General features: G+C 40.9%; 1 protein-coding gene across 1 annotated transcript in view; it reads right to left on the bottom strand.

Moving 5' to 3' along the window:
- The window catches only part of LOC147330253 (arf-GAP with coiled-coil, ANK repeat and PH domain-containing protein 3-like), a 62,962-nt gene that overhangs the window by 12,784 nt on the left and 23,568 nt on the right, over window positions 1-26,610 (bottom strand). Inside the window, exons 2-15 of the mRNA XM_086291917.1 lie at window positions 17,112-17,169; window positions 12,938-13,057; window positions 12,528-12,581; window positions 9,691-9,749; window positions 9,216-9,399; window positions 9,005-9,049; window positions 8,797-8,892; window positions 8,581-8,655; window positions 7,231-7,242; window positions 1,535-1,647; window positions 1,173-1,224; window positions 865-965; window positions 632-743; window positions 281-513 (exon numbers count right to left, since the gene is read on the bottom strand). Coding sequence (XP_086148043.1) covers window positions 281-513; window positions 632-743; window positions 865-965; window positions 1,173-1,224; window positions 1,535-1,647; window positions 7,231-7,242; window positions 8,581-8,655; window positions 8,797-8,892; window positions 9,005-9,049; window positions 9,216-9,399; window positions 9,691-9,749; window positions 12,528-12,581; window positions 12,938-13,057; window positions 17,112-17,169 — 1,314 coding nt within the window. The remainder of the gene's footprint in view (window positions 1-280; window positions 514-631; window positions 744-864; window positions 966-1,172; window positions 1,225-1,534; window positions 1,648-7,230; window positions 7,243-8,580; window positions 8,656-8,796; window positions 8,893-9,004; window positions 9,050-9,215; window positions 9,400-9,690; window positions 9,750-12,527; window positions 12,582-12,937; window positions 13,058-17,111; window positions 17,170-26,610) is intronic.

Below are 26,610 nucleotides of genomic sequence, written 5' to 3' on the forward strand. Positions count from 1 at the left end.
TGAGCTCCTAATTTCTTTTTAGACCTTCGTTATATGTTTGAATTTCTGTTTACTTATAGCCTTAGTCTCATCTATGTTCTTTGTCATGCTGTCTGTGTATTCAGTTTGTTTGCTTGCGTGAGCTCCCCTTTGTGGCTTCACCTGTTGGAAGTCAGCCAAAATAAATGGCTCACTTCTTGTTAATTTTGACTGCCTCCTACATCGTGTCTTTAAAAGATTTACAGTCCACAGGGTCTGTGTGATTGTTGCACAATAACTGCAGCCCTTAGTGTACAGTCACCTGTGGATCCCTGAGCACTCAATGCAGAGCAGCACTCCCAGGTTGATAGAAGCCCAGCAGGGAGCCGTTTGGCCACAGTCACTGCACAGCTCATTGCCTGGCAGGCTCTGCACCCGCTGGAGGAGGCTTTCTCCTCCTCCCCGAACTCCCTTATCAGCCCTCTCTCCTCTCTCTCTGGGTTCACTGGCAGAGTCAATGCTGCTGGTGGAGGGTGAGGCAGTCCGGTCCAATCGCTGTGAAGATGGAGTTACAAGTTAGCGATGGAGACTTGATCAAATCTAAGGAAAAATAAAGGCTTGCATTACAGGATTGTGTAAGTGTTATTGTATTGGGTTATGTGTTTGTTTTCACCTCGATGTAATAGTTGTCGGTGATGTCCTTGTAAGCAGAAGCGATGCTTGCCTGGACAGCCTGGATCCATGCCTGCCTCAGCTTCTCAGACTCAGCCTGCAGCATGCAGCTCCTAAAGGTTTATAGAAACTAGTTATAAACATCTTTATCTGTTTAATATTTTAGCTTAAGTCTGTTGCAATCTGAAAAAAAATAAAGTTGAGCTTATTCTGGAGTGAAATACACACACTTACTTAGTGGGTGAAACCACCTCAAAGCAGAACCGCCTCTCATTATCTTCACATGGTTTGACTGAGCACAACCTCAAATCCTCAACAACCACTGTCAAAGAATCCTGCCATTGAAAAAGGGGAGTGCCAGAAAAACAAAGCTTAGTGACAGGATCGACAGGAAAGACAAGACACTGGTTGACCTGCTATTATACAAATGGTGGCAAATAGAATTCAGAACTCTAAACTGTGTAGGTTAGCTAGAGTGGTGACAAAATCCTAGCATAAGGACCCCAAAACGGTAGATTTACATTTACAAAATTAGAGTGTACCTTGAGTTTCTTTTGGTAGACCAGCTGGCTGTTTTGTATAGAAAACCACCGCCTGGAGGGGGTTGAAGGTATGAAATCAGATTGTTAGAGTGACAGAGATAGGCTGACTCAAATGCTGAAGTCTACTTTCAGTACTGAACCAATGGAATGAAATCGACTAACTTAGTAGAGCTCAACAAAGCACATTCCTTCTTCAGTTATTCTACATAGAAATCTGAGAGCTCACAGGCAATAAAGTTAGAAAGATGAGCTTTTTACCCCCATCTTGTCACATTAGTGTATTTTCCATATGAACAGGTTATGGCTGATTTGTAAGCTAACCTCGATTCTATTTTGTTATATATCGTAACTTTCCATTTTACCTATTCCAGGTCTTGAATGCATTGCTGGCCCTCTTAAAGAGGTAGCCCTCCATAACCACACCATTGGGTGCATCCACATTGAATTCCAGCTTAGGGTCATCATAGGAAAAATCCTGTGAAGAGAACATATGAAGTAATTATTTGTGTGAAACAATGAGCGTAAAGTCCACAACAAATGTCTGCGTAACCTTATCGCGGGCTCATACAATAGCCGTGCCTCCTCAATAATCAGTGTCCTCTCTACAACACGATTAGTTTACATTTAAAGATTGTGTCAGGATTTCTCGACCATTCAGCTAAACCTTTTGTACCTATTTGTATATCTAAGATTAGCCAAGAAGGGTCTCTAAAGTCAGATGCCACCTGTTCAGCGAAGTGAAGAACAAAAGCACACAGATTGTGAAATGAGAGCCGAGGCTCAGGTTTGCTTATCTTAGGTGACACTTTGATCTGAGGGAGTACTAAACATATGGCAGACTAGTAGGCACACATACTTTCTACTCAGGGAAACCCTGTAATTTTCCACTTTCCTTTAGCTTTGTTAAAAGCATAAAAGCCTTTTCACTGATTCCTTGCCACAAAGTCACCTCCCATTCACTGAAACGAACGGATTCAGACATAAGATAAGTAGGTGAACTGCCATGTGACACGGAGGTACTATAATAACACAAAATTCTTCAGCAACAATTCTTCCAAAACATGCAGGCCCTAGAAAGCAAAAACATGATGTGATGTGGTACAACAGCTTGGTTCTCCACCGGCCAAACACCTGGAGGTGTTTCCAAGTGATTCAAGAGCCACTTATGCGCAACATTTGCTGGAGAGCAGCAGGCTAGTTGTAGGCTCTCCAACTGGGCGTTTTTGCACCAACTTTACAGAATAAAAGACAGAAGAACATTTGGAGGAACACCCGTGTTGGCATTTCCCTTAACTCCAGTTTTCCCTCATGCAGCTAATTGTTGCATTTTAAACTTTTAAACCTGTTGTCTGTTCACCAATGGAAAAAGGAACACAGCGTACAAGAGTCGAACAGAAGCTCTCATCAAAACTTCAGGTTAAATAAATAAATAAAAGCTCACCAGCGTGTAGCTCAGCATGCCAAGTATCTTCATCTTTATCACATTGACATCCAGCAGCATTACGATGTCGACAGGAAAATAAAAGCTTAAATTCATAAATAAATGATGATAAAGGAGACAAATGTGCTCCTCATGCGAGTCCAGACACACACTGTCAAAGAGGAACAGCGACAGGCTCGTGCCGCTCCTCCGGCCGCGTGGACCCGGCGCGGGCGCACATTAGCATACAGCTGTCACCGTGTCCTCGCGCCCCGCGGGGATGACCCCTGCAGCGCCTGCTGAAGATCAAACGTTTCATTTTCCTGCTGCATGTGAGGCCCTAAACGTAGCCATACCTCATCCCCGCCCCACCCGCGATTTAAGGCTGCCCTTTCAGCGTCTTCTGTGGGAGTTAGTTTTCCATCTGTCTGCAGCTCTAAAACTTTTTCCTGCTTAATCAAGCTGACATTATTGCTCCCCAAACACCAGCCCGGAGCACCCTCTTCCCACCTTAAATCAGCCGGGACCGCGCAAGAATCCAGCGACTAGCCCAAAGGCGCTGGAGGCTGCATAGCGCCACTGAGCCAAACTGCCCTATTAAGTCACTGTGAACCCCGCAGCTGAATTCTACTGATACGCTTCAATTATAAGTTACACTAATTGATACAATTTAGTAATGAAAAACTTAAACACACATAAGCTTCTGCTGCTGGGGGCTTCCCATGATGCACTTGGTCACTCTGTCTTTTAACTACAGCATTTAATCATTAGCAATTCTTAAACTCTGACTCTCCAGTAGTTTGCCTTTTGTGCTGCCTCCCTCTGTGCTCTTCTCTTTCCTCTCACACCCAACCAGTCCCTGCTCCTGTGGTTCCATCAGTGGTTTCTTCCTGCTAAAAGGGAGCTTTTCCTTCCCAAGGTCGCCAAGTACTTGCTCATGGGGAATGTGTGATTGTTCTTTCTAATATTTTAGGGTTTTTACCTTACAGTATAATCTGAATTGAATCACTGATAAGTTATTGCAGTGCAAGCTCAGTTTTATTATTACATTCACAGTAGTTTAGTGATTCTGCAGCAATTGCGGCACCCAGCATGACTTAGGAGGACACTGAGCCCATGGGCCTGTGCTGGTCAGACTTTGTATGTTACTCCACGTGTCTCTTTGAAGACTAAAAAGAGCTCATTCATCAGCTTTTGCATTTAGTTTTAAATCATAAAACAACAGGAAATGTGCTGAGGATAATGGGTAATGCAAGAATGTAGCGCACAAGTAGCCCAAAGACTCATCGAGCTGCATAATGGCACTGAGTCAAACAGTGGGCCCAAAACATAGCAGTGAGGCTGTATGAGACATGTTGAACCAGTTCCATATGTATATGTATATTACAAATACAAGTATTTGCATATAGTGAATTCCAGGTAAAGCCCTTTAATAAGGCACCCACTGAAGTGGAACGGCACCTGTCTAACAACAATTCCTACAAAGAAGTTTTTACTTTTTTTTTAAAGGTGCCAAGCCTGAGCAGTCGCTATACAAACTGAAGATGTGCAATAACAATAACAACACAGCTCTTTTCCCCCCTAAAAGCACCTTTTGTTTGGAAGCACTGCAGCTGTCACAAGTCACAAGTGTTACGAGTCAAAAGGAAGCCCTTAATTCTAACACACAGAATAATGCGTAGCTTTATACAAATATTTATGCCCCCTCCTGTCTTACAACCTTCAATTAGCCAGGACTGTTCAAGAATGCAGTGCACAAGTAGCTTAAAGGAACAGGAGGCTGCATAACAAAAGAGACCCTGAACATGCAATTTTGGCAACATACCAGTAAGGCTGTGTAAGACATGTTGAAACATTTCCATACATTTGGAGGTAAACTGCATGTGATAATTTGCATATAGTGAATAACATTCCAGGCAATTGTCTTCATGTTAAGTAATAACACATCATACCACAGACACGCAACGCACACTGAGCTGAAACAACACCTGTGTAACGCAGCTCCATATTACAAATACAAGTATTTGCATATAGTGAATTCCAGGTAAAGCCCTTTAATAAGGCACCCACTGAAGTGGAACGGCACCTGTCTAACAACAATTCCTACCAAGAAGTTTTTACTTTTTTTTTAAAGGTGCCAAGCCTGAGCAGTCGCTATACAAACTGAAGATGTGCAATAACAATAACAACACAGCTCTTTCCCCCCCTAAAAGCACCTTTTGTTTGGAAGCACTGCAGCTGTCACAAGTCACAAGTGTTACGAGTCAAAAGGAAGCCCTTAATTCTAACACACAGAATAATGCGTAGCTTTATACAAATATTTATGCCCCCTCCTGTCTTACAACCTTCAATTAGCCAGGACTGTTCAAGAATGCAGTGCACAAGTAGCTTAAAGGAACAGGAGGCTGCATAACAAGAGACCCTGAACATGCAATTTTGGCAACATACCAGTAAGGCTGTGTAAGACATGTTGAAACATTTCCATACATTTGGAGGTAAACTGCATGTGATAATTTGCATATAGTGAATAACATTCCAGGCAATTGTCTTCATGTTAAGTAATAACACATCACACCACAGACACGCAACGCACACTGAGCTGAAACAACACCTGTGTAACGCAGCTCCTACAGAAAAGTACTGCTTTTACAGGTGCCCAGCCTGAGCAGTCACTAGATAAACGAAGTCTGAAGATATGTTTTTTTTAACTGCCTTTTCTGTCAGGAAGGTCGTGAGCCTGTTTGGGACCATCAACCACAGGGACACCTCGGCAGTTGTCACCAGTCAGCAGAAAATTATTACGAAAAAATACCTCATCCTAATACGCTGCAAGCAAACATGTGTTACAAATGGATATAGTTTGGGCAATTTATTGATAAAGGCGGTTAAGGAAATGTTTAGTAAACACCCTAGTTTTTTTCTGGTGTTTTTGCGTTTGCTTGATTTAAAAATGTTGTACAGTTAAAAGTGGTGACAATGAAGGAGGAGAGAGTTGAGGCCCTGGTTCCCCAGGGAGCCACAATGATGTTCTGCACACACACAAAAAAGAGCTGCTGTGAAAGAAAGGCACGAGGGAGCGTGTGATCTGTGCAGGAGGACGGGCTGAGATGGGGAGGGAGCCGCCGGGGCAATCAAAGGAAGCGCGAGGTAATGAAGAAGAACCCACTGTGTAAGTATGCAATGGCTAAAATGGTCTCTCACTCATCACCTGATTACTGTTTCTGCTTCATCCTAATGCCAACAATGCCCCTTTCACATAACCCCACACTAATATATTTATCTGTGCTCATCCCTTATTAACTTCTCTGCAAATAAAGCAGGCAGGCTTAACTACTTCCATGAATCGGTCTTATTTTTACCCTGAGTGCTGAAGTTACTGTTAATAAAGAATGCATTGCATCTATAATTCACAGCTTCTGCCGTCTCATAGCGCCCCTTCCCACACTACTACATTTGCATATGGAAGGAATATCAGAAACAACAGACGTCAGTGTTCAGTGGGGAAAAATAAATTGAAATGGCTCGTGGCAGTGTTTTCTCTTTAAATTCTTGATGCAGTGATGCTTTTTCTGTCTTCGTGTAACTACAGGTTTTTTTCTTGATAAAAGCACTTCCTGAGAAAGACCAGACATCTGATTTGAAAGAGCTTTGAGTTTTTCCCTCTTTGAGAGAGACGGCCTCCGTCATCTGTCTCGCCCTGTTGTCTGGATCTTTCACTTTTTTTCTCTCTTCATCTTTTTCCATTGCTTGCCTTCACATTCAAGACCCGGCTGTGCATCTTAATGCCATCTGTTGACTTTGGCTGTAAGCTGGCAGTTGTAACTTTAGGTTTTCTGACCTGTCAGAATGAGGATTGGTTCTGCAAAGACACCAAAAAGGCAGAGCTGGCTCCAAAAAACAGTGCTGGCACTGTGTTGGTGATAGACAGATGTTTGATCATCAGATCATCACCACTTCGCTTTGATATTTTTACACACAGACTGTAATGATTTATTTAACAATTGAATATAATAATCTGTGTTGTTTTGGTGACTTATTTTAGAGTCTTACACTCTTATAAAAACTGTTTAAGAGGAAGTCTGTGCTAGAAATTTCAAGAAGGGCACATCGGTGTGACACGCGTCAGCGCCTTCAGACAAATACTGACGTTAACGTCTCTCCCACGCAAACACAGTCTCGCTTTATGCTTACAAAAAGGCACACTGATTTATGCATCAGTCGAGCTGGTGAAACAACTACTACCACTGCTACACATACACAATGACTGGTAGACAAAGATCTTCTGGGGCAGGAAAATTTACAGGTTTTCAGGAAAGTGAGATTACTTTCATTTTATTTTTAATTTCCAGACAATGTGCCCTTGAGAGCTAGAGTACAAACTTCAAGGATCAGCTGAAAACCTATACCAGTCGACACAAGAAACCTGACACCTAGAGCCAAACAGGCCCGGTCAAAATACGGGCTAACAATTGCAAAGCAGGTCTGTGTTTCTTGAACCGTCCATTACTGCAATGTTCCACACATTTTTTTCTTTTAAAACCCAAATCAAAAAAAAAATTAACATATATGTGGTTCATTTTAACCAGTAAGCCAAGGTTAAGGTACAGACGAGAGAAAAAAAACAAAAAACAAACTCACCTGCATCAGAGTCTGTGAGGAAGAGGCCAAGCAAGGACACAGCGAAGAGAGAGAGTGAGAGAGGGGGAAGAAATGCATTAGAGGAGGAACATGACTGCGTTAATTTCACCAGAACAAACTAAATAAGAATAAATATGTGCAACTGATGAGTGTCACAAGCGGGCGACATCAGAGAGCTCCTGAGAAATACACATAAAACAGCTGTTCTTGATCTACTACAGCATGTTACACGTGAAGCGTTATTTTTCTAAAACCATCAGAAATGAAGCCCAGTGGCACAATTCAATGCACGTTTTATGGATTAAAAAGGACGAGTTGCTGAAAGGTCATTAATCCATGCACAAAGCTGTTCGTCGAGTCTGGCAGGATGCCTTCCCTGGGCAACTAAGGGAAGGGCCTCTGGCAGAAAAACAGGCATGCTTTTGGCATTTCTTCTGGCAACAGATGGATGATTTTTTTTATGCATCTGTGCATGTGTGTGGCTACTGCGGGGGTGGGGATGGTTAAAGAGTTGCTTTTCTTCCAGCGGAGTGAGCCGTGCATGTTTAGGGGACTTGTTCTTACTGTAATCCTGAACGCAAAACGCAGAATGCCGTCTATCAGCGTCTCGCAAACCTTAGACAGTAAACAGGACAGTGGCATTTACTAAACAAACATAAATAGTTCAAGGCTTTGTTTTCCTCATGAAGGCATCTGTGGTCTCTGTAAGATCTGTTTCGCTTTGTTATTTTAATGCTGCCAGTTACATACCACTTTTCACTCCGGTGTTTTATTGAACTTCTACTGAATTAGGTGGTGACTGTCATGCTAAATGACAAAAAGAAATTCCTTTCAGCAACCTTTAAGGAAACATATCTAACATTCTGGTCAGCATAGACAATATCTGATGAGCACTTCAGATTTCACTATCAGTGCAAGTCCTCCTATGCTGCTACAGGAGAATCTGCACAGACCTGTGCAGTGGCTGCAAAAAGAGAAGCTGGAAATAGTCGTGAAAAGGCTAAGCTTTAGTATTTATGAAAATACAGATGATGTAGAGTCTCCACGCATTCTGTTTATTTTGTATTCTGATCTATTAGCATCATTACGAATGATCTCTCTCCAGTAGTTTGTTCTTGTCTCATCACCCTCAAGCGGTCTCGGTGGATGGCTGCTTGTCCCTGAGTCGGTGTATCTAACATCCCTGTGCTGGTGTTGCTCCTATTTCATCATAATGATGCTGGTCCAGGGAAAAGTAAGCATAAGAAGTGGACGGTAAGGTTGCCCTAGTTTTCCTTGGAAGAAAACGACACAGGGATGAACTGTTATGGCAATGTGGGCTCAAAGATAAGAGCTGTGATGGTGTCTCACTCTCTGCTGGATGAGGGCGTGTTTGTGCTCCAGCTCCCTCTTCTCCACAGCCGAGTCAATGACCAGCTGATCTAGCTGCATAGAAGACAAGATCACATATGCAGCAGGAGCAGTGAGTGAAAAATAAAATATGTTTGTAAAATTAAAGGACAATGAAACTAGAAATCACATGGTATGGTTTCGTTATTATGTTTTAGGTTTGCTTGTTTTGTTTACCTGTGCAGCCAGTTTTTTCATATAGGGGTCAATCTCATCCAAGATGTTAAAGCCTTGTTGGAACAAAGTATACTGGGCTCGCATGAATGACAGCATCTGTAGCAGACAAAGGAAGTCAAATGACAAAGTTAAAACACACTGCACAGGTATACATATATGTTGTATATGTATAATTATGTGACGATACAGATGGATCCGAGTCACTCACTGCATCCAGGATTTCAAACTTCTTCTTGGCTTGAAGCACATTAATCTGCCAGAAACGAAGAGAAAAAGAAAATTCTACATTTTAGACGTACAGGAGAGATCTGAGAGCAGATCAAGAGTCTGTGCATGGGTTCAACAGAAGTTGACTCACAGTGCCACCTATTGGAAAACACTAGTAATAACAAGTAGAGTCTATGTTCTGTGTGCCTCACCTGTAGCACATAGTCCAGGGCCAGGTGCCGAAAAGCTTTGCGGCTGAGGATGAGAGCCTGCGTCGCCTCCTCCGCCTCATGCACCTTGTTCCTGGGTGCCTGCGCGTTCTTCACCTGCGCCAGCTCCATGTCCTCACGCACTCGATCAAACTGCTTCTTGGTATCCTTGAACTTCCGTATATCCCTGGTACAAGCACCATGAAGCACAAAGGTAAGAATTCACAGATTTTTGGCCAAATCAGAAACGGTGAGATCGAAATTCTTAATTTCTGTTATTATTGGGAGATTTCTGCATGTGAGTACAAAAATGCACACTTAACACAACAATTAAGGGACTAGATAGAAATCTTAAAACATGAAGTTACTTATAAAAACAGACATCTAGTCTTCATATAGCTAGTGGTTTAACATCTTGTTCACTTGTCCTCACCTCTCTTAAGTGCTTAAATCTACTCAAATGTGATGTGATACTCACTCTTTAATGAAGGTGTGAAGCTGCTGTTTGATGGACCTCTGAGCCTGGTCAAACAAAATCTGCGAGCAGATGGAAGGAAGAGATATCATGTGAGATACAGTGCACAGCAGTTAAAGAGCAAGCAATGAATACAGCTGAAAATCTGTAGTTCTCCGATCTGGGCACAAGATGGCATTATGATCCCTTTCATGTGACTACTTTAACGGCTTCAGCCACAAGCAGAGAGGAGCTGAAGGAAATGAGAAAAGCGAGCACACACGTGAACACACTCAGCTACCGCCTCAGTAGATTTTTAGCAATATTTGAGCCCACATTTTACTTCCTGTTAAGTATGGGATTCCATTTCCTGACTGTCTCATGCTCTCTTTCCTCCACTTCTCATGCATTTTAACCAACTCTTCTCTCCACTATAGGAAGTGAGTTTGTTTCCATTTTTATATTCCAGCCACTGCTGTTGATATTATCCTAGACTATATTAAGGAAACCGTGTGCCTTGTTGATTTATCTTTGTGCAACACACGTGCACACAAGCTCACGCAGACGCAGAGACTTACAGTAATTGCTTTATAATCACGCGCATGCGGACAGTGTACACAACAATCACTTTTGGTATCCTATGGATTAAACTTTCTATAGCAATCCCTAGTTTGCAAGCATACACATTGAGGATTATGGGCTTAGTGTACATGTAAGCCTCCAACCACATGACATCTCTGCAGGGCCTGATAACACACGGCGGATGAGACTCCGATTTTTTGCTTGAGGTGGCTTGTCATTCTGCAAATGTAGAGCACGCTCAGTGTGGAAATTTGAAGTGGACAACGTCAAGCAATAGAATGATTTATTCCTTCATAAGCATGTGTGAACTTCCCGCAGAGCCTGTCTTTTAAGTATTGTGCAATGGATTCTTAAAATAAGGAGGAAAGACTTTGCAACTCCTCCCATGTCTCCTTTCACTGGAAACACTTCAATCAATGTTTAATTAGTGCAACAATAAATAGCCACAATTAAATGACTACATTATTTTAGTCAGCAGATAATGTATAAAAGTATTACGTTTGTTCTAAGAATGACGAGATATTTTGAGAATATTTACCTTAAACTCAGCTCAACTAACTAAACTGAAATCTAAACTGAAATTAATCTATTATCCTCTAGTTCCCCTCTGTGACTAATAAACAATTTAAAATAAATCATTAAGAAATTGTGAGGAAATAACCCATAATCCCAATAAAATGAAGTATAATCCTTTCACACCATGGATTCATGCTTAAGAAAGCTACTTTCACCTGCTCCCTTATTAACAAGAGGTCATCACTGCGGGGGCGCATGTTTGATTTGGCCGGATGTACGCCGAATGCCCTTTCTGAAGCAATCCCAAAGGGGATTTGTGTCTCCTGCCCTTGACAGAACCAGGGATTGTTTGGAGGTACTACCATGCATTCATCATTAAAATGCTGAAAATGGAAAACTACCTGAGAAAATTTTTAATAAATGATGTGTCATCAGACTGCACTGGCACAACGCTGAATTGTGTTGAGCAAAATAGTGACAGTCTCCAAAACGGGGTGTAAGAAATGAAACCCAAAACAATTTCTGTACATCTGATAGAAACTAATCCAAATGTTCCACTCAGGCCTGCACTTGATTATAATGCCTTGGGCTCGACCCAGCCCAACCTACATGATGTCAGCACTCAATTTCCTCATGCGATTCTCTTGAAATTCAGAGATCCTCCGTGTCTCCGTGCCCCATCAGCCATCCCTCTTGTACCTGGGATGGAAAGCCAAAGCTCTTTTTTGCTTGTGGCCAAATAAGAACAGTGATCATCAACAGAAATATATCACAGTATAGAAAATCGCACAATGCTGTCAACAGGTACTCAAATGACAATATTAAAAAAAAAAAGAAATCTGCTCAGTTTCACTTTTTTAAGCTTCCTAATCTGTTGCTGAGACTGATCCATGTTTGAATGTAAACACATTTGCTTATATAATTTACTGAGAGATCCGTTTTTCTTTTGAATGCCCTTGTTTATGCTCGACAGCTGAAAAGCCTTAGGAACAGGCACTGATTGGTTAAGTAAAGACACCAAGGCTGCTTTTTATTAGGCTAACACATCTCCTTGATTCTCTTTCTCATATCTCTTCCTCACATCATCCTCATCATGATGGATGTGTAAGAGAGATGGCTGTTGGTCCTCTTCTCATATTTCAGGGAACTGAAGCTTCTCCATGAGGGTGACGGCACAGCAAACCGTGGGACTATGTTAGTAGATAAGATGCAGGGAAGTGTAAGTTAGCAAAGAAATTTATCCTTTATTTTTTCCTTCCCTTGTTTATTCACAAAATCTGCTAAACAAACACTCTTTAGAAGGGTGAATGAAGGGAAAGCAAGAAAAAAGGCGTCACAGAGGATGCATTGAGATGGTGTGAAAGGGCAGTGGAAAAGAAACAGCGTTCATAAAATTGGTGCTCTATGTAATATAAGCAAGGACTGCAGACATTACATAACTTGTAATGGATAGAAAGGAAAAGAGTACACCGCGTCTATAAAAAAAAAGAGGAAATTATTGGTCTGATGTGGCTAATGGATCCTATGTAATAAGCAGAGATTTGATTTGATTTGACTTTAAAAAGGTGAAGTTGGAGATCATAACAGAACCATGCAACTGAAGAAGATTTATCTAAGAGATAACTCACACTCTGTGGAATAAAAAACAGAAAGCTTCAGATCTGTTACATTTATGTCAGAAGACCTGGGCTGTACCTCAACCTCTCACCTGTGGCTACAACATACAGTATGTCTGTGCGCGTGTGTGTGCAGATGTGTCTTACCGTGTGGTAATTGACCATTTCTTGGAGGCTTTCGCCACACTTTTCAAGGCATTCCTGTGATGTAGAGTGCACAGTGTAAGCATGGATTTCCATATGAACGTCAAAATCTTTCTCACATAACAACTTATCTATACATGAGTACACATTACACAGGAAACAGAGACCAAATGCCTTCCTAAAAAACTATAAAGTCAGTTTCAGGTCTATATGCTTGCAGGCATGTAAAGTTTTAGTGTAAACGTCTCCTATTCAAATCAGGTCACCTCTTCCATGCACACAACAACTGGAGGAATGCATGCAGGAATGTCCAAGTCAAAGACAGAGGAGAAGTCAGTTGCTAAGAAGCTGGCACTCAAATATTACTCAGTGAATCTGAACTCCGTGTTGAAGATATCCTTGCTTCTACTCACCGATATCATCTCCTCTTTCTTGCACTGCTGGGACAGGTCTCTGATGCCGTTAACAAAGAGCTTGTTAGCGCTGACATAGGCCCTGCCGGCCTCGATCATCCCGCTGCATAGCTTCACCAACTAATGGGAGGTGTAAAAACATCACTTTAATGCCCCCAAAACAAGAACACTTTCTATTTAAAGACTTTTTATACAATGAGATGTGAGGATATTAATAGTCAAAATGATGACGTAAATCAAACAAAGCCTATAAGAATCTTTTGCTCACATGCTGAATGCAAGAGGATGCTCAGATTTGGAATAATATTAATTTTGGAGGCCAGCGCAGGCCTTACTGAAGCTGCTGTGTCAGGAATCCAACTGAGAAGCATGTATTTATTAAGAAAGTAACTAAATGAGCAAATGAAAAGATGGAAATGAAGAAGATGATCAAAGGCCACTGACTGTATTGCATAACTATGATTAAAGCGGCGTCCCAAATCCCACACACCAACTTACTCACAACTTGGTACATAATAAATAGAGGAAATTTCAAACACTTGCTAATTAGCTCTGTGTTGTGCAACTCTACTGACACATGCAAGGTTGCGTGACTGCAATATTTTCCAAAAGTAGAGTGCAAGCTCTTGCAAAACACACTTGATGGCACTACACAGCATGAAGAGGTCATCATGGCATTCTGAGGTGCCTCAAGGAAAAAAATTGTTAATGTTTATTTATGGCTGGATCACCTTTTTGCTAAGCATTATGACAGAATTGGAAACAATTTAAATCTACTGCTGAAAAAAATAAGAAATAAACATTTTCCTGTGAAATATCTGAAATATACATTGTTGCAAAAAAAAAGCTTAATGCAAGCAATATAAAGACAGATGCAATTAGCAAACTTACTGCTCGTTAATGTTTTTACGGATGTTTTTACTAAAGTTTAAGTTGGCGCTAGAAGGGGAATCTCCAAAGACAAATGTATTCAAGTACCAAATTTCATAGAAATGTGACTAACCTCAGAGCCAAGGCACTAGCGTTGATACAACCTTGATAAGCAGACTTTAGGTATTAAAAAGCTTTGGGAGTCAATACACAACATTGAGAATTAAATAATATAGTATATTGTATAATATAGTATGCAGCCAAAGTCATGTCAGGGTAAACTGAAATTCTAAACAAAATGTAAATTAACAAGCGCAGACAGTAGAATGCCACATCATGACTTTCACTGTGACTGCTTTCCCGTTTTGCAAGTAATATGATAAGGTGCAGAAAGTTACACTGTCATTACCAATGCACTTATGCCGAAACACAACATGTGTGTGTGTTTGTGTCTGCTGGAAAGGGGTGGGGTTGGGGGTTGCTTAAGAGAGAGTGTAGTAAACCTTTAATTATCACATTTGGTGCAAGCGTTCCCAAGGTTGTCTGTATGTGACTGTGGTTTACTGGGTGGCTGACAGTAAGGGCTGCAGCCGCGTGAACGCTGCTAAAACAGGCTGCTGGGATCAAAAGCATCAGTTGCCAAATGTTCACACTCATGTTCACACAGTATGTTTTCTAAGATGCATAATGCAGTCCAAATTTTAACAGCATTTTTAGGAATCTGTAGAAACTCCAAAGAAGCACGATGCTGCTGCTCCTCCCAGGCTGGTCTGACAACATATATGTCAACAAATTGGTTGATGTAGGGAATGTGATCTCATTGAGTGCAGGCCTGAACCCCCCAGGGGTCTGAGGATGGCCATTAGAGGGACAAGCTGTGTGTCTGGATATAATAAATGAGTTGGAGCCAAAATGCCACATCTGGTGCCACACGACAGACCTTGCTGTGTTAATTGACCGAAACAATAACAGTATACTGTATTTGCAGCGTAACTGCAGAATTGCTGAGCAATGAGGTGAAGAATGTGAATTTTAATATTTTAACTAATTAGAAATGTTTCTGAGTACTGTTAGTGTTCTCTCAATAACAGCAACATTTCAGTATTCCAGTTAGCCGACGGACAGCACTAAATGTTTTCACACTTGTCAGAGAGATTCAGCTTTCATCAGTCATGTCCATGTCCTTGCCTGAAAGCCTTTGCTGTCACCACAGATAGCTTCAGGGCAGGTGGAGGACTCCTGCTGAACAGAACAAACCTCCCTGGTGGAAATATATCTCCTCTGACGCTTTTCAGTTTTCAGTGAGGCTGAACTGGAGTTCAGAGTTCATAAGGTCCTGCATTATCAGTTGGTGGCAGGAATGTTTATATGTGTAGAGAGCAAGGGGCTCTATTCACATTACTCCTTAATGATGAACTTTAATATTAAGTAAGTCAAAACCATCTAAATAATAACTTTATTATTTAAACAAACTTAGGTGTTCACACTGAGGTTTGTTAATCCACATTTCATTATGTCTGCAGGCTGTTTGATGTTTGAAGAACTGTCTCAGATTCACCTTCAGAGAGAAGAAGAAAGAAGCTGCAGTAACACAATCTCCCACTCTAAATTCTCTTTGACTTCCACGTCTATTAGTTTATCTGAAGAAGCCTTTCAGCTCACTTCCTCAAGACAGTCATCCGGTCCATCAAGAGTTATCTCTGTAGCTAATTAGGTTTGATACAGCTATAAAATTTATTCCAGTCGTTCCATTTGCCTTTAAACCTTTAACCTCTCACTAATACCATAGAGAACAGAGCCTGATCACAGTGATGCTGATGCGAATGCCTACACTTATGGAGTTACCTTAAGCTTCTTTTTCTAAATTATTCTGTTATATACTATGTGGAGAAAAGTACTGGGCCACATACAGGAGCTGATACATGTTTGGTATTAACATCGGTGTTTGTGCTGATGTTGATGCCAGAGGAGGTTTGAACTCTGCAGATCTTGAGTCAAAAGAGAGCTGGCAACTTTTATGCCTCACACTCGGTGGCCCTACCCTGTAAGTTGATGTGTTCTGCCACTTTTTTGAGTGTCTGTCATCCCTAAAGAGATCAACTTTGCAAGTAATACCACTTACAGCTGATTGTGGAATATCAAGGAGGGAAAATACTTGACTTGTTCCAGTAGTTGCCTCCTATTACAGTACCACACTCAAATACAGTGAACGTCCCATTCTTTCATTGGCTAGCTGATTGATTTTAGACACATGTGGCAATAGAACCGAAAACATCTGAATTCAGAGATTAAGAGGTGCAGTACTTTTGTCCAAATAGTGTATGTTTTCTGGGCTCATTCTGGCAAACAAATATAGCTACCTGACTGATAGTACTATGAAATGCTGCATGAGTATGAACTGTAATATATGTATAAAATAAATATACCTCCTAGTTTTGGTCTCTACGGCAGCTTTAAAATTAACACCTCCTGTGTTCAGGCAAATTGCACTTCAGGGCAGAGTGATCCATCCATCCATTTTCTTCTGCTTGACCAATTCATAGTCACAGGGGGACTGGAGCCCATCTTTGTGGGCACCCTGTGACACGCTCACATTCACACCTACAGCTAATTTAGAATCTCCAGTTAACTTAATCCAAGCACATCTTTGGTATGTGGGGAGAAGTCAGAGTACCCGGCGAGTACCCAGGCAGACATGGAGACAACATGCAAAATCCAAACAGAAAGGCCCCAGCCAGCGGGAGGATTCAAACCCAGGACCTTCTTGTTGTCAGGCATAAGCAACAAATGAGATGGAATAAAGTAAAGTGCTTTAATTCATGTCTCATAAATTGTTGTATAAAAAAAAGGGAAATTCAGCGCACACTAATGTAATAAACTGCACTATGTGAGCCTTTTCTACTACTTGCAACCTCGCTGGCATTAATCAGTCTTTTCTCCCTGTAAACGGGCAGCCTCTTGTTCGGTGCATGAACCCACTGCATTTAATTAACTGTCTGCAGTGTTTTCATTATTTAAATAGCTCTGACATTTAAATAACAAGTGTGTGAACTGCAGACATGCAGAGCGAGAAAGACAGCGATACAGAAAACTGATTACAGCGTAGACTCTAAAGTACTACTCATAGAAAACCTCCCCATCTGGTGGCGTTTAGCATTCAAACAAAGCCAATGAATTCCACTAATGCCCTGTTTAAAGTGTTCTAACCACTGAAAGAAATGGACACGTGATTTTTTTCCCTTATGGATCAGCTGACTTTATCTTTTAATGAGAAGCACAGTCCACATGTTAGAAGGATTCATACCTTATCGAGCTTCGCTTCAATTTCTACCACATCTGTCTCCACATCATCAATTCCAGCCCTGTAGAGAGAACACAAAGTCAGGCGGTTACTCAGAAATGATTTTCACTAATGCCATTTCTGAGAAAAGGAGCCACAGCTTAACCTAAAAACAAATATTACAGCCACAATCGGATGATTTAAACTCTTGTTTCAGAGAGATTCTTGGATTAGCGGTAAGCCACATTATCAGAGTGAATAATAAGAAAAAACCCCAAAAAACATATATATCGGTGAAAAGTTTAAACTGGCTGTGGCTCTAAAAGAAAACACCTAAAAGAAACAGAACAGAGGAAGGTCAGATGTGAAGACATGGCTTAAAAATCACAGTGTAAAGCTGTACCATGCTGCAATCGGTCACCATATATCGGTCTCACACACTTAAACATTAATCCTGATAATCAGATTGACAAAGGCATCACTCTGGAAGATTAGTAACCACTGCTGAGCTGTAAAATCAATGAAAAAAGCCAAACTAAATCAATGTAAGATCACATATCGGCCCGCACTTAAGTATGAAAGAGGTGAGGTGATAAAAGAGGCAGCAACAATACAGAGGAGCTTATATTTGGTACCAGCATTTTAGAATTACATGGTATTGGCCCAGATTCATAGGATAATATTTTTCAATTAATACTTTTAATCTCATTTTCCCATGTTCAGTCTTCAAAGATCATCAGGAGCATTTGCGCAGAAGCCAGCGTCCCACCCATCACGTGCTGAAACCATAAATCACAGGAGATGATGACCTCATCATATAATCTCAACCCCACCCGCTCCTTCAACCCTTTTACACCCTGCAGCTGGTTTTATACGTCACAGAAGAGGGAAAAAAGCACCAGCAGCTGCCCAGCTAGTTAATGTGATTAAGGTTTAGGCTTGCTCATGTGTGTTGTACAAGGGATGAAACGCAGTGGGAGGGACAGGACGAGACAGTTTAGTCAGTTAGCAGCTGATCCAGAAAAAAAGCAATCCCAGGATTACTTTCTGGGAATATGCTGGTCCTGAAAGTTCCAAAAAAGCCACGAGCTGCTGATTCTTGACTTGCATCTGTCTTCCACTTGCCCATTTCTTTTTCTCTCACCCACGACCCATTCTGTTTAGACAGACTGAATTTTTCTCTACCACAACATCACACTGACAGAGCATGTGTGCATGTGTGTGGTCTGCAAGATGGCAGGTATTTATCGTTTCACAGAGAGAGCGATGAAAAAAAGGTGTTAGCACAGATCGTTCATTAAGCTGACTTTGTAATTTGTTGCATGTGCTCAGGAATGGTTCAATTTCTGCTTTTTTGTCTTCCAAGCTGTGTGTTTATCCAACAGTATCATCTTCTCAATTAAGTCACTCTGTACTGAACACCACCAATGTCAAGCAGCTGTTCAGTTTAGAGGATAAGCTCATTACAAGGGTGTTGTGTCTCTGGTGGCGTGCGCCTAATAAACATTGACTGGCATTTGATTCAAGGGTGACTCAGATGACATATAATACAGCGGCAGCAGTCGATATGCTATTGATCAAAGCTTTCGAGTTCAGCACAACATCACTTGTGTGTGGCGGGACCGTTGTTTTATGTTACAGGTTTGATGCATGTAGAGGTTTTTGCAGCATGCATTTGGCATGGATGTTTTCTGCATCGATACACATGCCTGTAGGGTTATAATGGTGACGCGCTGAAAATCAGTTCACTGAGAAAGTTGTCAGCTCTGTGAAGGTTAAGTAAATAAACAGCATTAACAAGCTAATTATGTGTGTATGCAAGAGACAGAGAGCAAGCATGTGTGTGTGCTAATGTAGGTTTGTCCTTATTTTTCCCTTTACCACAAGGGATTGTAGTGGAATCAAGTAAGACAGACTTCCATGGACGATTATGGGTAATCCTGCAATGGTGGATGTCTGCATGTTTATGACAGGAAGAACAGACTGATGAAATGTAATGTATAATAATTTTTTTTAAAAGAATAAATAAATTATATATATATATATATATATATATATATATATATATATATATATATATATATATATTAGGGGTGCAACGATATTCGTATCGATATTGAACCGTTCGATACAGTGCTTTCAGTTCGGTACGCATATGTATCGAACAATACAATTTTTTTCAATTTTTTTTTTTTTTTTTTTTTGTGTCCCGTTTGGATCTATAGCCATCAGAATTGTTGTCTTGAGGCCAAGAAAGATGCCAAGAGGATTTATTTTAAGTGGATCATCATATTGGTCCATTTGATTGACCTTTATTATAATTATGAATTTATTTTATTTTCAGTTGCAAACGGGACAGACATGACTGTGGGATAGGACAGGGGGAAAGAATGAAAGAAAGAGGGGGAGAGAAAGAAAGAAAACCAAAGGGGAGGAAAAAAAAAGAACAATACAAAATTTGTAATTTATTTTATCAACTTTCCTTCTGACGATGCTGTCTGTGTTGAGCGCTCAGTGAATCTGCATTTGACTACTCCGCCTAGGCTCGAGAGAGCAGCCTAGGCGGAGTAGTCGAACGCAGATTCACTGAGCGCTCAACACAGACAGCATGGTCAGAAGGAAGAGCGCAGGGCAAGCTAGCGAGACAGAAGTGGACCTCCCCACCCTCATTCAGATCTGGCGTTTGGAATTATTTTGGTTTTCATGTGACGTATGACCCTGAAGGTAAGCGAGTCATGGACTAAAGTAAAACAGTATGTTGGATGTGCCATGCAATGCTCAATTACATGGGTGGGAGCTAGTGTGTTAGCGCAGTTAGCTCGTTAACGTGTTGGCCGTCTAGCCCCTCTGTATAGGGTAGCTCGTTAACGGAGATTTGCCGTGTTGTGGCGTTAAGGTTATTTCAACGAGATTAACCTGAAAGCACTAGTGGGAACACAACGAATATGACTGCACATTTACACCGACATCATCCTAGTGCAAAGACAAAAACAACAAGCATGCATGCTACAAACTTTAGCCGAGTCATTTAGACAGCTGTTAGCACAGGATTCTCCTTATGGAGACCTGATATGTTTAATATGCTGCTGAGAATATAGCCCAGAAGAAGCGGATAGTATAGCTTTTATTTTGGAAAGAGACATTTCTCTGTAATAAACTCTCTTTTCCAAAGATGAGTGATTCCTCAATCAGATACAGGGCTTGCAATATCGCTAGCCCGATGTCCCGGGGCTATCTCTGCCCTGCCTGTCGGGCTATTGTAGGAAGGAAAAATATATGTCAATGCTTTTACATTCTTTCAGAAATGTAGCTGGGTAATTATGTCATTGGGTGAGCCACTGTCAATATGTGACATATTGAAATCGTGTTTGAATTTGCGCTTGTTTTTTTGCTTTCACTTTGCAATCGCGCGAACTGTGTATAGAGAGCGACAGCACTGATCTGTGAGTGATGATAATTTGTGCACCAATTCCTCTGACATCGTCTTATTAATTGTTAGCTTACTATGCAAACATGACAAGTGAAATCTCCCGCAGCTTAAACATGTGAGAGGTTGATCGCGCAGAGAATCGCTGAGCTTATGTGAGTGCGGCAGGATATATATTTCACTACGATGACCTGGATGACTGAGAACCTTCACAGACAGATATATATTTTAGTTCTGCTGAGCCAAATAAGACAGGTCAGGGTGAAGAAGTGACAGCCAAAGAAAAGCTTACCACAAAACGGAGAAGTTATGACAAATCAGACTATAAGGCAAAAAGAAAGTGCAGCTTTATGGTTTCATGGACAAAAGAATTTCTGTGGCTGCAATATGACGAGCTAAAAAACAACACGCACAAGGGTTAGGGTTAAATTTAAAAACTGTACTTTTGTGTTAAAATATATATTTATAATTTTAATAAATGACAAATTAAAAAGGCATGAACATTTTTTTTGTATCGAAAAAATATCGAACCGTGACACCAAAGTATCGAACCGAACCGAACCGTGAATTTTGTGTATCGTTGCACCCCTAATATATATATATATATATATATATATATATATATATGTTATATATATTTGTTTCCAATGTGCGTGTTCAGTTTGTGTAAACAGACAAAGTAGCAAAAACACCCCAAAGTAGCTCCAACAATAATGCAGGCCATTTAGAAGGGGGATGGGCTTATATGCACTGCCAGTTTTAGCAGGGTGTACATGGGCTGACATCACTAGTGAAGGGGGGGGGGGGGGGGGGGCTCACGTGCACTACCACCATGTGCACATCCATCAGCCTCAACTACAACCTACGAGTGTGCTGAGTCTATTCTTGTTCCCCATGCTGTTGGTGTACTGTAGCATGCAGCCTACACGCTACGTCATCTCACATCTCTTCTCATGCCCCACACACACACACACACACACACACACACACACACACACACACACACACACACACACACACACACACACACACACACACTTCAATGCCCTGAGCTTTCCCTCATGTCTTCCAGACTCAGCTTGTCACACAGCATCGCATTCACATCAGCATCACTTCAAGGACCTGGAGGACAGAAGTAAAGGAATCACGTCTGCTGATAGTAGGCAAGCCCAGACCTAAGAGCTAAAATACCTTAATTAAATGCCTTAATTTAGTAGAAAATAGTATGAAGGCAACACTGTTTTAATGTTGAAACCAAGTAACCAATCTCATTTTGAATTTCAATTAAATTTGCTTTACATCAGAACATGAACTTTACTGTGAGCAGGGTTGTAAATGCATGCATAGCGAGCATTTTTCTCACTGAACGAGCATGCTGTTCTTATAACAGTTTGTTGTATCACATTTTTTATTGTTTACCAGATGACTCATCAAGCTAGGCAGCTGTGGGGACTGAATGGCATACTCCTGTTTTCACTACATATTCACTATTTCATGTGGATAGTGCACTCCCACCCCTCACTGATACATACAGAAAAGTGTGACTCACCAAATGAATGAGGAGTTGATTACGCACCTGGACAGACACACAAAGACACATGCAAACAAAGATACAAAAACAGAAGACACACATTGACCCAGAAACCCATTAACAACAGGGTTTCATCAGAAGGCTCAAATTAGGCATAAAACCTACAATCTGCCAAATTTACTTCCATTAACATGCAGGTCGTTTCTGCCAACAATGAGGATGAATACATTATCGGGCTTTTACTGCTGTGTGAAGAAAAGCTTACTGATATCTGAAACAACAATCTAAAAGAACATTTTTTTGCCACACACACACAAAAAATAAGAATAAAAAAAGTAGAATGACTGAATGGAGGCATGCCTGTACCAACGTTTCTGATATGAAATTCTGAAATTTTAAAGCTTGGCTGTTTTTGTCCAGATTTATGTCGAGTGCATTAATGGATTTATTTGCATATAAATCTAACTTTGATTGAATTTGATCAGTCACTTTTTCAAATATATATATATATATATATATATATATAAAATGCTGCAAGTAAGGCATTACTATTGCAAAAAAAAAAAATTAGCTTACTGTTACTTTCCCATAAGCACGCTGCGTTACTAAACTGTGATTTTGTTTGTCAGTGTCTCATGACAATGACGTACGAGCGTGCGACGCTGTGGTAGTAACAGAAATGTGTAGAACAACAATGGATAATATGGAGTGTGGGAGCAAGTACGACCACCGGCCCCACTCCTCCTAAACAGTTGACAATAGATTTAAGAGCGACAGGAGTCTTTGATTTTATTCCTTTTTTGCTGTGTTTTACTTGCATCTATTTGAAAGAGTGAGTGTAAACACAAAAAATTATTTTATTTTATACGCTGGAATACGCAGAAAAAAGGTTTAAATTTTGAACAAATTTCTTCAAGTCAAAGACTGTTGCATATAATTTAATTCTTGCTTGATGCAAAGTGCATAAAGTTAGTGATGAAAACTAATAAAACATTTTTTTAGAAAGAGTCTTTTTCATTCAAATTTCATCTGATGGATTATGCAGAAAAAATTGAATTGTCTATTGCTTTAGAATGTATTCAGGTTGTGTAAGTGATCAGTAAAGTAATGGGATTACTTTCTTGGGAAGTAATTAGTAATTAGTAACTAATTAATATTTTCAAGTAAGTTGACCAACACTGGTCATAAATACCAAGTACATCTTTGAGTGAGGTCACAGTGACCTCTGACCTTTGATCACAAAGTCTCAAATATGCAGACCTTAGAGACTAAATCATCCTTACACAAAGTAATGACAGGTTACAGGCTGCACCGTTATCTTGATATTCTTTCTTTATTTTGAATTTTGAGCAGCACTGCGCCTGACTTACTGCAGCACACGTTACCACACTTGCTGTTATAAAGGTGCCCGTCCGTACACACAGACGCATGCTGCACATTCTCAGTTATATTGAATAAACGTCTCCCCTCATCCACACGCACACGCCAAAATATCCCTTCCCAGAATTCCAAGTAGCGATCACCATGGCAACCAGTCATTGACCCACATCACCATGGCAACAGGCATCAGCATTACTCTCCCCTTTTTCTTTTTTTTTTACTGACCAATTTCCTCTTTGTCTAATGTGTCTGTCCCTGCGCGCCCCCCGCCACCACTCCTCCATCACTCCTTTCAGCTTCTTCCTTTTCTAAAAAGCACATTATTCATCGACGTGTGCTCTTACACTGACTCCTCTCCTCCTGATGAAACATATCAACCCGCTGATACGATCTTTGTCACTGATGAGGCGGTGCATTACAGCGGTGAGCTCGTGGCTGTAGTGTGGCTTGTGATGCATCTGCAGCGCCCGCTGTGACAGGCAAAGTGCCCTTGAGTAGCACGCGGATCCCACAGGAGCTTTAAGCTGTGGTCAGTCCTGCTCAATACAAACACACCCATCACAGTGAGCTGAACTCTGTTATTCAAGTCGTACGTGTTCGTGGAAAAATTTTTTATTTTTTTTTCTGCTGAATAACAGCTTTCAAGATCATTTCCCAGTTAATGTTACATTTCTTTTATACTAATGAACTGCAAGGTATAGCTGTAAAAACGCAAGGAAATATAAAACGAGGTCACTTTGTTTGAGGAGGAAATGATGTAGGGTTTTTTTTAAATCGTCCACACTAATGGAAATCATTGAGATCAGGAGCAGGTGGTTTTTGGGTGGAGACAGCAACAGCAGCCCCAGCCGTCATCTCTTTGTTCTTCCATGCTAGACCACATTCAGCTAATTAAAAAATCAATTTCAATCCCATCGCACAAACATCTTATATTCACTGTTCAGTAACAGTATTGTTTATAAATATTCCGAGATAATAATTATAATTTTTGTCGATTACTGATCCCCCAAATCACAGTCTCCTTACTCTCTTTGTTTCATTTGCGTACGCTTGCGTCTGTCCATCTGTCTGCTTCCTGTCTGCAACACTCCCGTGTTTGCTGATGGCACAAAGCCAAAGACAGTGTGTTTATTTTTTTTGTGTGTGTGTGTCTGCGTGAGCATACATAAAAAGATAAACCTGAAATGCATTTACAATCTGTGTAATTATATATTTATAAATCTCAAAATCTGCAGTTTCATGGCAGAAAGTGTTTAAAGATCCATACAGTCCAATATTCAACAAAATACAACACGATTCAAGGCTCTGTGCCACTAATTGCTCAAACACGTGTTCAGAGTCCATTAAAAGAGCCTCCAGTCAATGATCCTCACACATTTTCCTAAACAGGCTGTCTTTTCACACCAATAACCAGCCAAGCCAAACACTACTATCTTATGTGCAGAGAACAAAGATGCCTTCAGTGCTTCCCAAAACCCTCCCTCACTCCCAACACACAACAAACATCACACTCATTCCCTGAAAAAACATTTGACTGGTCCGATGGCTGTTCAGACAAAGAGACCAAACAGGATGCAGACAAAAAGGACGAGCCTCGCGGGTAGCCTTGAGCCTCAGTTTAACTGGATTACAAATGATTTCAAGCAACACTCATAAAACAGCGGTAGCGAACATTTGGATACATTTTGTTAATGTTAATTTTAAATTTTGGAAGAGTTCAACATTTGGAAATATGCTTTAGTGGTCTCTTGCTGAGAGGTAGACGAAAAGACTGATACCTCTCTCATGTCTGTGCAGTGAACAAATCACCTTCTTAAATAATGATCATATCATAACTGCAGAAGATTTTTTACAGTGCTCGAGACAACTAAAGGCAAAACACATCAAACCTATTGGCAAAGAATCATTCTGGATATCTATACTGATGTGGGCTGGGTAATGTGTTAGGAGTGGAAAGGATGCCACGTCGTTTGATGGAAATGAAAATTATCAGTCCATAGTTGGCTATTCAGACACCCCAAAAATCAAAGTGAATAAATGATGCAGTAGGTAATCCATTTTGTTGAAACTCAAAATAGTACTCAGGGTTTTTATAGCCCCCACGTACTTGTATGCATGCCTGAGAATGTCAGGGCATGCTCCTAATGAGACGTATGGTGTCCTGGGGGATCTCCTTCCACATCCGGACCAGGCCATCACTGACTCACAGAGACTCTGAGGTGGAACTTGATGGACCAACAAATAATGTCCCAGAGGTGTGCTATTGGATTTAGTTCAGGCAAGCGTGGGGGCCAGTCAATGGTATCAATTTACCTCATCCTCCAGGAACTGGATACTGATGCAACATTAGGCTGGGCATTGTTGTACACCAGGAGGAACCCAGGACTCACTACATCAGCGAGGGAACTGAGATAAGTCCAAAGCACATAGCGGTCCGGCTGATAGAAGGACCTTCTGTGGACCTGTCCAGTAAATGCCTGTCACCTGGAATCTCCTCCATGCTTAAATACAGCAAAACATCTGGCATCATATTGATGTGCTGTCCTGGAGGATTTGGACTACCTGTGCAACCTCTGTAGGGTCCAGTTACACTGACCCAAGCCAAATGCAAAACTAGTAAGAAAAAAAAAAAAAGAAGAAGTCAGAAAAGTTGAAGTGCGAAAAAATGGCTAACACAGAAAATAACCCACTGCACCTATGGTGTCACAGCCGTCTAAATTACACGAGCAAATCACAAATTATAAATACACTGGAATAAACAAAGAGCAGGGTTATTAAGACAGAACATGACATTACAGCTACAATACAAGGCCAACCCCAGGGCTCATAGTAAAAAGAGTTAAGAGCCTGTGGCACAAGTAGTGTTTCAAAAAAATCTCACACTTTCCTTTAAAACAGGAAACATTAACATTGCAGCTTTTATTATTCATTTAGTGTGATTTTCACCATCTGTCTCACCAGTATATCATTCATCTTTTGGATTATGCCTTTGAATTATTGGGAGGAATAGTTGTTAATGGAGAAGAACAGTTCCTCTCGCAGTCATGCAGTAGCTGTATAACGCAACATAAAGACTTCCACAAATTCACTCAAGGAGAGAAGAGAAGTTTCCCTGTTTCCCACCAGCTGTCAGACCACCTCTGTGCTAACATCAATAAAAACAATTCCCCAAAAAGCATTCAACC

This window comes from Aulonocara sp. 'chitande type north' Nkhata Bay, linkage group LG5, assembly GCF_057382095.1.
Source record: "Aulonocara sp. 'chitande type north' Nkhata Bay isolate Kocher_YH1m ecotype deep benthic linkage group LG5, A_spYH_male_GT1.1, whole genome shotgun sequence".
NCBI lineage: Eukaryota > Metazoa > Chordata > Actinopteri > Cichliformes > Cichlidae > Aulonocara > Aulonocara sp. 'chitande type north' Nkhata Bay.